Below are 11,325 nucleotides of genomic sequence, written 5' to 3'. Positions count from 1 at the left end.
ATGTTTTTCTCAAGCAGCAAAGGGCATAAACGCCCTCCCTGGCTTCTACAAATACGTTCGTCTACAGCGTTCATTGTCGCCACAGTATGGACATCGTCATTTACAGTGAGTGGCTCACTCTCATCTAAACTAGCGTTGTTACCCTTCCGGACATTGACTTTCTCTTCCAGGACTATTTCTTATATGCAATGGTGAGCAGCTATGCCACATAATGTCCTCCCAATTGCTGAAATCAGACGTGGTAGATTGTTCCAGTGATGCCAACTGCGCTTGTCGACAGAGCAGGAGTTCCATACGATGAACGTATGTCGCGCAAAATGCTGCTTGTCTTCAAACGACGCTGCTGCTAACATATTCCGTGTTTAGGTGAATACTGGGTCAGTATACTCTTGATGTGCGAGGCAGCCGTCGCGTTCATCTGCTGCCCCATCTTCGGGTACCTCGTCGACATCGCGCCCACCCGCCAGTTCCCCTACCTGTTCGGGCTCATCCTGCTCGGCGCCTCCATGGGGATGCTGGCGGTCGCACATACCGTGTGGCTGTTCATCGTTGCGCGGTTGCTTCAGGGCGGTGCGACAGCCATGGTGGCTGTCGCGGGCCTGGCGCTCATGACCGACTCGGTCTCGTTCGATAATCTGGGCCAGACGATCGGGTATCTGGGTTCGTCGATCGCGCTGGGCTTCCTCCTCGGTCCGCTGCTTGGCGGACTAGTCTACAATGCTGCCGGGTACAATGCGGTGTTTGCGATGGCGTTTGCCATCATCGGCGTCGACTTGGTGATGAGAATCGCCGTAATCGAGAAGAAGGTCGCTCGCGCGTGGTTGTCGGACTCCCCCGCGGAGAACCCGGGTGAGGAATACCCTCAGCACTCATCCGAGATCTCGGACTCTCCCAAGGGATGGAGGAACATTACTCTGTTGCGCATAGCCAGACAGCCACGGGTGATGATCTCCTCCTTCGCCCTTCTCGTCCAGGGCATCTTATACTCCGCATTCGACTCGGTACGCTCCCCCACAGTCCTCAATCTGGCCCATTCCAAGAGAAACATACTCACGCTCAAACCCGACAGACAATCCCCGTCTTTGTCGAAAACAAATTCGGCTGGACCCCCTTCGGCGCGGGAATGGCCTTCCTCCCCTCAGCCATAACAGCCCTCTTCGAACCATACTTTGGTAAGCCAGCCAGTCCGCCAGCCAGCCAAACACCCTCCAGCACACTCTAATCAGCGATCCCAGGCTCCATCTCAGACCGCTACGGCGCCCGCCTCGTAACCTTCACCGGCTTCCTCCTCCTCTCCCCACCCCTCATCAGCCTCCGCTTCGTCGAATCCAACACAACCCCACACATCATCCTCCTCCTCTCCCTCCTCACCCTCATCGGCCTCCTAATCAACGCCTGCGTGCCCGCGCTGTACGTCGAAACGCAGCAGGTCCTCGAGGAAATGGAGCGCGCGCGGCCCGGGATCTTCGGGAAACGAGGGGCCGTGGCGCAGGCGTTCGGCATCCAGACCATGTCCTCGTTTATGGGGCTGTTCCTGGGTCCGCTTTGGGGTGGGTTCGTTGAGTATCGGTTTGGGTGGAAGACGATGGCGTGGACCCTCGGGTTGTTGGCGGGGTTGACGGCTGCACCAATGCTTTGGCTGAGTGATGGGGCGCCGAAGGAGGTGGTTGAGGGGACGGAGAGGGAGAGGGAGAGGTTGTTGGCGGGGGAGAGGAGGGAGGAGGGTGATGGGAGTGTTTGAGTGTGAACATGTCCTATACTTGTATTGTTCGTTATGTATGACCGTATTAGGCGTAGGATTACACGGTGACATCGACCTGCCCTCGTACGAGCTTCAAGCCATATGCAATAAATCCGCGTCCAGAACTGCGAATGCAAAGATAACGTGAGGTCTGTATCAAATAAACTTATCAGCTATGTGAGAAGTACATTCTGATCACTTGTTGTAGTCAATATTCACGGTTCCATATACATACAACCAGGCTATATCCTCATGTACAGACGGATCGATAGATATACTCTCGAGGCAGTGTAAGACATCCTGAGCGGAGCAGTGATAGACAAGAAAGGAAGAAATCGCAAAGACAGACAAGAAAGCAACCAAGTAATGACACGCAATGGTTCTTTTCTTCACAAATCCCATTCCCAGCCTCCACCCAAGAGCCTCGCTGTGTAAACGCCTTCAACGCCCAACCAATGCCAATAACTCAAAACGCCAATCCATAATAGAATTTTCGCAGTCATAAGGATCATCAAGGTGGATAATTTTTCCATTGAATCAGAGCAAAAGCAGATCAAAGGCTTAACTGATCAATGCTCCCGACTCGTCCACTGCCTCCCAATCGTCCACCACCTTTGGTCACCATTCCTAACCGGTAGAAGCGCTCCTCCCCTCCCGCCGTTCGACCGCCGATATACCACTTCTCCGGGCCAAGGGCATCCCGGAAGCCTCCCGATCCACTGGAACTGTCACTCCCTCGCCGTTGGCGGTCCTGACCGTCCGCGATGGGGATGGGATTTGACGAGGCAGGCGTAGGCGGGGAAGACGGAGCTAGAGGGGTCGAGACGGAAGAAGCAGGGGACTCTGTACTCGAGGGAGTCTGGTTCAGCGATGGTCGTGGGTGGGAGTGAGGTCTAGCATGTGAAGATGTGGCAGCCGCGGGGGAGGAGTGGTGATGATAGTGGTGGTTTGATGCCGCTTGTACGGCGGCAGTGGTAGAAGAGGATGCTTGGTCTGCTGGAGAGGCCGCATTTGAGCCGCCACCGGCTTTGGTGGCTATTGCTCGGGCCCCTTGAGAGATCTGTGTGGCCGAGAGTGAGGACGATGGACCGGCGGCAGACTGAGTGCCGGCCGTTGAGGCCTTGTACGTCGATTGGGCTCGAAACGCTGCCAGGAAGTTGGCCAGAAATGGTCTGTTGGTTGACATGATGGACGAGACTCTGTTCGGCTTCCGTAAGGGCTTATAACAAAGTCCAACAGTTTGTCAAGTAGCACTCGAATGGGGAAGACCCTAATGAGAACCGTATCCTGAATCCAACCTGTCTCGTCGGCTTCGTAAAGTGCCAGAAAGCACCTTGAATCACGTATACTACTCGAATGAGGCGATGGGCGTAGTAGACTAGGAGTGGCGGTAATTCCTCGGCTTCCCAGTTTTAGCAGCGGCAACGGGAGGGAGACAGAGAGGGAATAGATCTGTCAAGAAATGCCTCCGGATCGACTACTTTGTATTCCAACTGTGCGGGGCGACTAGAAGAACGAATCATTCGAACGTTTGGTGATACTTTGCTGTACAGAGTAGAAGGGAGAGAGATAGAAGTGCGAGATGAAGGATTCCAGAGTCTCTCCGAAGTGACCCGTTCTGGGTGCTTGCCGCTGGACGAGCCAATCAGCCGTTGGTGATATCGCCTGGAGAAGGAAAGAGACTCGGCGGTGACGTCTTCACTCGCTTACTACTGCGGGTTCGTTAGTATGAGGCCCCATGCTGAGAAAGAATGACAGTTTCAGAAGTAAGATTGATTGGGAATACTGGCACTGATGACAAGAGAGGCAGGAGTTTGAAGAACAGATCAAATTATACTGAATGACAGAGCAGTCATGACCCTGGGGTTGGGAGTACTCGGTGGACCTAATACAGTAGCGGAGGGGAACCGTGGGGTTGGCTTCTCTTCTTATCCAGAGGTACTCAATAAAACGAGGGGAACCCGTTGAAACATCGATCATCTCATTTGTAGACAGTGTGTACCCTGCATGCGATCTTCGATCAGATGAAGTTCTGAACTCCGACGGATGAGGGGAAATCTAGACGACCTGCAGTTGCAGCTTGAGGTAGGGAAATATCGGAACCTGAAGCACATCTCCGCGCCGGGCAAAAGGGAAGAGTCCAACAGTGTTGTACATGTGCATCTACCTCCTCAGAATGATATCCATTTGTGCTCGCCATGAGCTGGACATGTTGTTTACATAGTAAATCTAGTAGTAAATCTAGGTCAGATAGAAATTTTGCAATAGTAGAATTTTTCCCATTTGCCCGTCTTTTGCAGGTTAATCGAACATCGACTGTCTATAATCTATTTCTTTTTCAATTCCTTTTTCCCCCCCTCCGAGGTCTTCCTGGTTTTCTCTTCCTTTTCGTCTTGATTTCTTTTTTTTTTTGTGTTCCCATTGCTCGTCTGTCCCATGCTGCCTTCGTCAAAAGCAACATGCACAGGCGTTGTTTGCCTGCTAGTATCCGACCCGGTTGAATCGGTACACCACCAAGTGGCCGATTCCAACCCGATCGGAAGACGGAAAGACGAACATGGCTCGAACACAGACAAATGCACACTCTAGCACATAGCGCGTATAGAATCACCTCATATGGCCGACCAGAGATTTCAGTGCTCAAAGAAAAGAGATGTACGGCGCGCCGTCGTCCTTGAACACAACCCAGCCGCCGATCGTATGAAAAATCTGATCCTTGAGAGACATATCACGCCCTCTTTTTTTTGCACAAATGAGAAGAGGGCAAACAGAACAAAGGAGGGGGAAGGAAAATAACATAATGAGAATGAAATCATAAAAAACACACACACAATGTAATAACAAACAAAAAAAATGAAGACGAAAAACACCACAAATGTCTCTTGGCCCAAATCAAGCTCATATGTCCGAGCAGAGCGTACAGAATTTTACTTACATGGTCGACAGGGAAATGAAATGCGGATCTGAACGGCCGTAAAGTGATGCAATCGGAAATTCAACAACTGTCCTTCTCCGCGCGCGTTCGGTATTCGAAAGTACAAGGAGGTCATGCGAATCGAGACCAGAAGGCGACGGCAACCTTCCCGTGAGGATCATTTGGTCGCGTCGACGAGATGAGGGAAGTGAACAAGAACACAAACACAATAACACATGCCCAAGTCTATTTGTGGACGCCGGATAAACCACACACCAATCCATCTGCCACTCGTAATGGAGTCGAAGAAAATCAAACCCGATTCAGAACCGCCGCAATACTGCGCTCGCCGTAGAAAAATGCTGACCGGAAGAAACCTTTCGTTTTTGGAGTAGAAAATCAAATGACGTTTGTTGTAGAAGCCACGAAAATAAATCTCGTATGAGCTTCCGGACGGTAGATCAGTCCCAAAGCGAAGCCCGCGGCAGTCAACAACAAAGTGAAACCTTGCCTTTTCCGCTCCATATAAAAGCTCGAGCAGGTGTTCATCTTGCTGGAACAATACCCACAGGCTTCCCTACTAGTCGGGTCGCGTCCATTTCGTTCAGCCATTGACTATTGTCTAGCAGCCTGCACGGTACCTGGATGAATCAAAATTAGAAAGTTATTCTTAATGATTATTCGGACAACGCCACGTGTGTTCTCATTTTACTCACCATCACCACCGAGAGTAGTCGACGCCAAGTATAAACCGTTCATTCCGCCTTCTTGAGGACCAGCCGTCGTAGTGGTAGGGTAGAACTTTCGTTCAGTTTCAACCTGAGCTTGAATCGACTCCTGGCCGGATGCCATGGACTGGGGGAACACCTGATTGATATAGCCGTCAGAGGCTCCGGGCTGGAACATGGAGGTCCAATCAAGTCCACCAGCGTGATTCGGGTCGGGACCAGGCATCATGGGACGCTTGGGGTCAACGACAGGGGGTTTCACCTGTTCAAGGGAAGGGCGGTCAACATTCAGCTGCTGGTTAGGTGCTTCAGTGCCAGGCTGCACAAGGTACGGGTTCTGCTTGGGAGTAGCCATCCAGGATGCTCTCTGATGAGCTTGTCCATGAGCGAAGGCATCGTCTGGCTGACCACGGCTCAACCCATTGACAGACTGCATCGTAAAGCCTAGAGGCTGCTGGTCCGTGAAACCTGGTCGGGCTGCAGCCAGACCATTCCCATTCACGGCCCCCTCGCTGAAAGCCGCACCCGCAATGCCATTGGAAGGCGGGACGGTACTACTGACTTCCTCCTGTAAACTTTTCGCGGTATTTGCTGCAGCTTGAGCCTGAGACCTCTTCAGATGTGCCTGGGGATGCGACAAGTGGGTAGCTCCGGTGGGGTTACCGCGTCTGATCGAGCACTTCTGGAAATGGCGCTTCAGAATATCACTGCGAGAGAAAGTGTCCTTGCAGAGAACACACATGTATGGGCGGTCACCAGTGTCTAGAAGGGTGAGAAATTTGATTAGTCGATACCTGATAAGGATAATCTAAATGCAAAATACTCACGTCTAAGCAGGTGGCGCTTCAAGTGTTTAGCGTGAAGGTATGTCTTGTTGCAGTGAGGGCAAGGGAACTTTCCGTCAGCGTCCTTGGCTGGGATCGTCGTATTTTTGGCGGTACCATTGACACCATTGGTGACAGGAGTCGCGCGACCAGGAACGCTCGGAAGAATACCGCGTCGGCCTTGAGATCCAACTACTTGAGTGCGTGGGGGCTCCTTTGCAGCATAAGGTCCTGTACCGTTCGCAGCTGCGACCGGATCGGGGTTCATCCAAGGCGAAGCCTTGCCGTCGGGATAGCTGAAAGCGCCGGAAGGCATACCATTGAAATCGGAGCGGCGATCCCGTGGCGGAGCGGGTGCAATTGGTTGCGGGTAAGTCTGCGCGCTCGAGGCCGGGGGTAGCACGCTGTGCGGAGGAGGATAGTGTTGCGACTGTTGTGCGTGCGCTTGGTGGTTGGGGTGGGAGAGGAAGGTTGAAGGTGGCAAGCTACCCACGGTGGTATGGGGCATGATGGGTGCAGCCGACGACGCGTACACATCATGAGTAGACGCGGGATACCTCGAGAGATCCGGCCGGTAGTGCGGCTGACCCATGTAGGAATGGGGGCCAGGAGATTGACTGTGATGGGGCTGCAGCGGAGGAAGGGTGTGCGGCTGAGACACAGGGTACTGAGGCTGCATGGTGTACTGGGGCATTGGCATGCTCGATATGGGCGTCGAGGAAAGAGGCGTGGAGCCTTGGGGAAGGCTGGTGGATGGGGGCCGTGAAGGATGAGATCTGGGATCCATCGTGAAGCGGAGGAGGGGTCGGTGAAGACGCGAGAGGGGAGAAAGGATAGGGCTGAACTGGACGAAAAAGGTTCACGGTATCCCGATCATCGATCGTAGACCAAGACAATCCCTCTTCCCTGACGTTTTCGAACGGGAAGCGAAGCTCAGCGGATTACTGAAATCCGTTCAATGTCGCCCAGGATCAACTGGTTGACTACCTTTCCTTTGCTCAAGACTTTTTCTTTTCTCGTCCTTCCAGTAAGGTCACTGAGCCTCTCCCACCTGTGACGCGGAGAGAGCAAGGTAGGACAAGGTCGGTTGCGACGGAAAGGCGGTCCTTCACAACAACGAAAAGCAGTGATGAGGAGGAAACTGCAGGAACAACAATGGATGCGTACGGGATCGAGTTCGACTCCACTGCAGAAGAAGAGTGTCAGGATTGAAGTTGAATGCTTAATCTGAATTCCCCACGGTCACCCACAAGAAAATCAAGTTGTGTGGGAACTTCTTTTTATCCGCACGTTGTCAGAAGAGTCAATGGTTCTGTATCCACCAGGGAAGCGGCGTGCAAGTGGGTCTAGCACAACCAGCAGTGCTAGAGTGGGAAGAATACTAGCCAAAATCTGCTTCGCGTCAACAGATGCGCGAGATGGGGACCAGGATCTTCGGATAGGGACAATGTCTGATTCAACAACGACAGAAGAAGGGCTGCAAAGAACAACGCGTATAGGTGCGGAGTTTAGGAGAGTGGAGGAGAGGAGAGGAAGGGGGAGGGAAAAAGAAAAAGTACAAGAGTTGATAGAAAATGACCAAGGGCAAAGGAAAGCAAGAGAAGAAAAAATTTTTTTTGAAAACCAAAAATAAAAAGTATGAGAGGGGGGAAAAGGAAAAAAAAAAAAGAAAACCAATAATAATAAAATAAAATAAAAATGATAAAAATTCAGAAGACAGCAGCACCAAGGTACTGTGTAGCCGTCTGGTCAATGGTCACGGGGAATGGAGGGGGGCGACGAACGATGGCGGCGTAAAGTATAAAAAAAATGGAAGAGGAAAAAGACGCGCCAGAAAATCAAAATGCAGAAGAGCTGAGAGAATTTAGAAGGGAGACTTACTAGGAGGAAATTGGCTGGCACCTTTCGGGGAGGAGAGAGGAAAAGGAATAGGAAAGATATTAACTAGATGAATAGATAGTTAAGAGGTAGAAAAAGGACGAGAGATCAGACTAGTTTACATAGTGCATACCGACGAGGACGGCCGGCGGCCGATCGTAACTAACTCTGGGAGGCAAAACGCGGAAAACAGTTACAGAAGCGCAAAAAACAACAAGACATTGATCTGACAACCGGATGATTTATCATCATTTTTATGATCAATTATTATTTCTATCATTATTATTACAGACTACAGAGGTCCAACTGCTAAGTACTTCGACTCAAAAAAGGAATCTCAGATCTCTAAATTCATAAACATCGTAGGTAGGTACTGTATTTTGTAAGAGTAAGAGTACCTAAGCAACCTAGCACGCAACGTTTGGAACGGTTGTTGTGTGCCGTTGACCTGATTCGCGCTTCGTCCAGTTCCCGGTCATCCAGCAGCATCCCAGGAGCCGAGCTTCGAGGGTGGTATATAGGTAGGGAGAATACGTGCAATTCTACCAAATCATACATACAAATCTCTGCTTTTTGAGATTATTGAGAGTCGAATGCTCACATACTGCAGACTTGTGATTTTGTGACATTACTTTCCAGCACTTGGTACCTATGTAGGTAGTAGTTTATCATTCTTTTCCCTGCTGGAGTATGGAAACGGTCAAGCCATGAAAAACATCCAATGAATTTCCTTACCAGCACAGGGAAAACGGCAAAATCGGCTCAGCACCTAATCAGATTGAATTCCGGACATCGACCATCCGGAAAGCAGGAAGATGCAGAAGTGAATTTAGTTGGCAGCGGCGGCAAGCAGGGGAAAATCATGAGATAATTGTTGGTCGGTGAGGGAAATTGTTATCACTATGATACCTACCTACGGTCGTGATGATGAATTTTAAATCTTCATATGCTTCGGCTTCCAATAATTTTCACTTTGAATGCTACCTACTTATCCAAATCCGTGCGATAGTTCGATGATGAAAGTGGTTAAACCGGTTGTGTACAGGAAGAGGTCGGGCGTGTTCCGAAGACAGCCATCGGGAAGTACCACAACAGTACACTTGCCGCATACAGATACGTAAAAGATACTTGGCAGTGACTTGTTCACAGGTGACTTGCCAGGGGTTCTTGGGAAGCCTGCCAATCTTGAGTGAGAACGCAAGCGGTTGTGTGCTTTTTCTGTTCCGGGTCAGGTTTCGGCCTTGATTTATCACGCAATCAGACAAGACCAGTCGTCAACAGACATCAATGATCGTCCAGATTCCAGAACATCAGTATATTTCATTTTACTGATATAGGCATAATCTACTTTGCTCTGCAGCTGAGTACCTACACAACAAGAATTATATATCTCAAGGAGGGGAATAGAATGAGGATCATCCATTACCCAGGTTGTAACTAGTCTATCTAGGTAGATAGGTACTAAAGTTGATGGAGGGGCGGAAGAAAGAGGAAGCAAGCCATTCGCCCTACGCCATGCATGCTACCTAGTTGTGGGAGGCTGGAAGAAACTTAACCTATGGTCTATGCTGCTTTCAGGACAAGGATCATGATTCCATGCTGAACCTAGGTATCGAAATCAATAATAATATTAATTGACAGGTAGGTACTAGTCCACGACAGGGACATACGTAACCGTACTTACCAAGCGCTGCTCCGATTGCGTTCAGCTCCTTTCTCATCCATAGTTTGTGCCGAATACGGAGAATCAGCGACAAACATTGGTTGATCAAAGTCTATGTGTGCTTCTTGTTGCAGGCTTGCTGCGCTTCAGTTGAATCATTGTCCTATTGTTGTTGTTCCATAGCCAGTTGTTGTTGTTGTCAAGCTTAAGCTCAAGTGGAGGGACTCCAGCTCTTGCACCAGTTCTCCGCAATTGACAGTCCCGCCCATCCAGATGTTCTTCAGGGGCTCAACGGGATCCTCATGGCACATCCACATCGATCCCACATGCGAGGATGGTAGCTCGCAGTGGTAGAACCTTATCATGGTCATCACTGTTGTGACTTGTGAGGACGAGTGGAGTGGCACATGTTTGGATCCTAGATTCAATGAACAAGATCTTCATGAATATGGGTCATAGCCCACCTACTCCATCTTTTGGCATATTTAGATATACTTGACAGCATGGGTGCTGTGCACAGTTGTTTTAGTGTTATCAATCATCAATAATTCCTGGGAGTATGGACATCAACTTGACCGAGTGCTTCGCTGGAGATATATTATTATAGGACGCTCTGCATTGCGGTCACTCAGACCTATTGAGACAGCCAATACTTTAAAAGCACCTGAGCAATATCCCGCGGATTGCCAGTATGATTGTCCACATCAAGGCTCGTGACCAGTTGTTGCCTACAAAGTACCATCTACTACTGTCTTGTCTAGACCTCTATCTTTTCTGCAGTGTCACTGCGGAGCGCAACGGCTCACCAGCACTCCAGCAAATATGATCATGCAATTGGATTCCTTCGCAGCATCTACCGATTCACACATAGATTAGCTGCGAAGATAATTCGATGCGATCAAAAGTACCATGCCATGGATCTGATTTTCACTGGAGAATATATATCAATTCCATTCAACGGGACTCGAATGGTTTCGCACCCCTCGATCTGAAAATAGAAGCGAGTATGTTGCTCTAGTCTATGAACAACAAACAATAAAAAGACCAGGAGCGCGTACGTCGCTATGACCATCTTCATACAACAATATTCTCAAATAATGATGGTTGATCACTGTCATCGGCCGTTAAAACCCATCTAGACTCTATGAACATCACTCTTGTCCTCAAATTCTTTTCAGTCTTAATGATGCCGCGCAATTCCCCGTATTTCTATGCAATTATGCAGTAGTATCTAGCAACCAGGTAGAATGCAACGGAGAATGGCAGTACCGACGGGAGTATCTACACTGTAATACGTACGTACTTCCTTGCCCGAGGCAAAATACCGACCGAAAAAGCTCGACCCAAACCGTCCAATCCTAATTAGCCCGTCCGTGGTTCTGGTGTCGTGGCCTTTTGCCACCATCCCAATGAGGAAAGTATGATGAATCATATCGGCAATAGACGGAGAGCCTGACTGAGAGATTTTTGATTCTCGTTACACAGCAATTACAGGTACACTGTAGGGCAGAGGAACTGGAGAAATTGAACCCCTCATCGAACCGGTCAACCGGCTTGCAATTGACCAGAACAGCAGC

At 49.9% G+C, this 11,325-nt stretch overlaps 3 protein-coding genes across 3 annotated transcripts; 1 reads left to right on the top strand and 2 right to left on the bottom strand.

Annotated features, from left to right (window-relative positions):
- On the top strand, nucleotides 1-1,741 carry CDV56_106984 (MFS transporter; the record flags this gene model as incomplete). The annotated part of the gene is made up of 6 exons (XM_026760603.1): nucleotides 1-105; nucleotides 171-191; nucleotides 246-303; nucleotides 367-1,001; nucleotides 1,070-1,172; nucleotides 1,236-1,741. The coding sequence occupies 6 exons, from the start codon at nucleotides 1-3 to the stop codon at nucleotides 1,739-1,741; spliced, it is 1,428 nt and encodes a 475-aa protein (XP_026617371.1).
- Nucleotides 1,742-2,294: 553 nt separating this feature from the next.
- On the bottom strand, nucleotides 2,295-2,927 carry CDV56_106920 (uncharacterized protein; the record flags this gene model as incomplete). The annotated part of the gene is made up of 1 exon (XM_026760539.1): nucleotides 2,295-2,927. The coding sequence occupies one exon, from the start codon at nucleotides 2,925-2,927 to the stop codon at nucleotides 2,295-2,297; it is 633 nt and encodes a 210-aa protein (XP_026617370.1).
- A 2,343-nt stretch (nucleotides 2,928-5,270) lies between these two features.
- Nucleotides 5,271-6,994, bottom strand: CDV56_106702 (uncharacterized protein; the record flags this gene model as incomplete). Its single annotated transcript, XM_026760321.1, has 3 exons — nucleotides 5,271-5,296; nucleotides 5,372-6,145; nucleotides 6,211-6,994. 3 exons carry the CDS (start codon nucleotides 6,992-6,994, stop codon nucleotides 5,271-5,273), a joined length of 1,584 nt encoding a protein of 527 aa, XP_026617369.1.
- Nucleotides 6,995-11,325: the final 4,331 nt, after the last annotated feature.

This window comes from Aspergillus thermomutatus (genome assembly GCF_002237265.1).
Source record: "Aspergillus thermomutatus strain HMR AF 39 chromosome Unknown NODE_24, whole genome shotgun sequence".
NCBI classification, from domain to species: domain Eukaryota; kingdom Fungi; phylum Ascomycota; class Eurotiomycetes; order Eurotiales; family Aspergillaceae; genus Aspergillus; species Aspergillus thermomutatus.
This window is presented reverse-complemented; position numbering and strand designations above follow the sequence as displayed.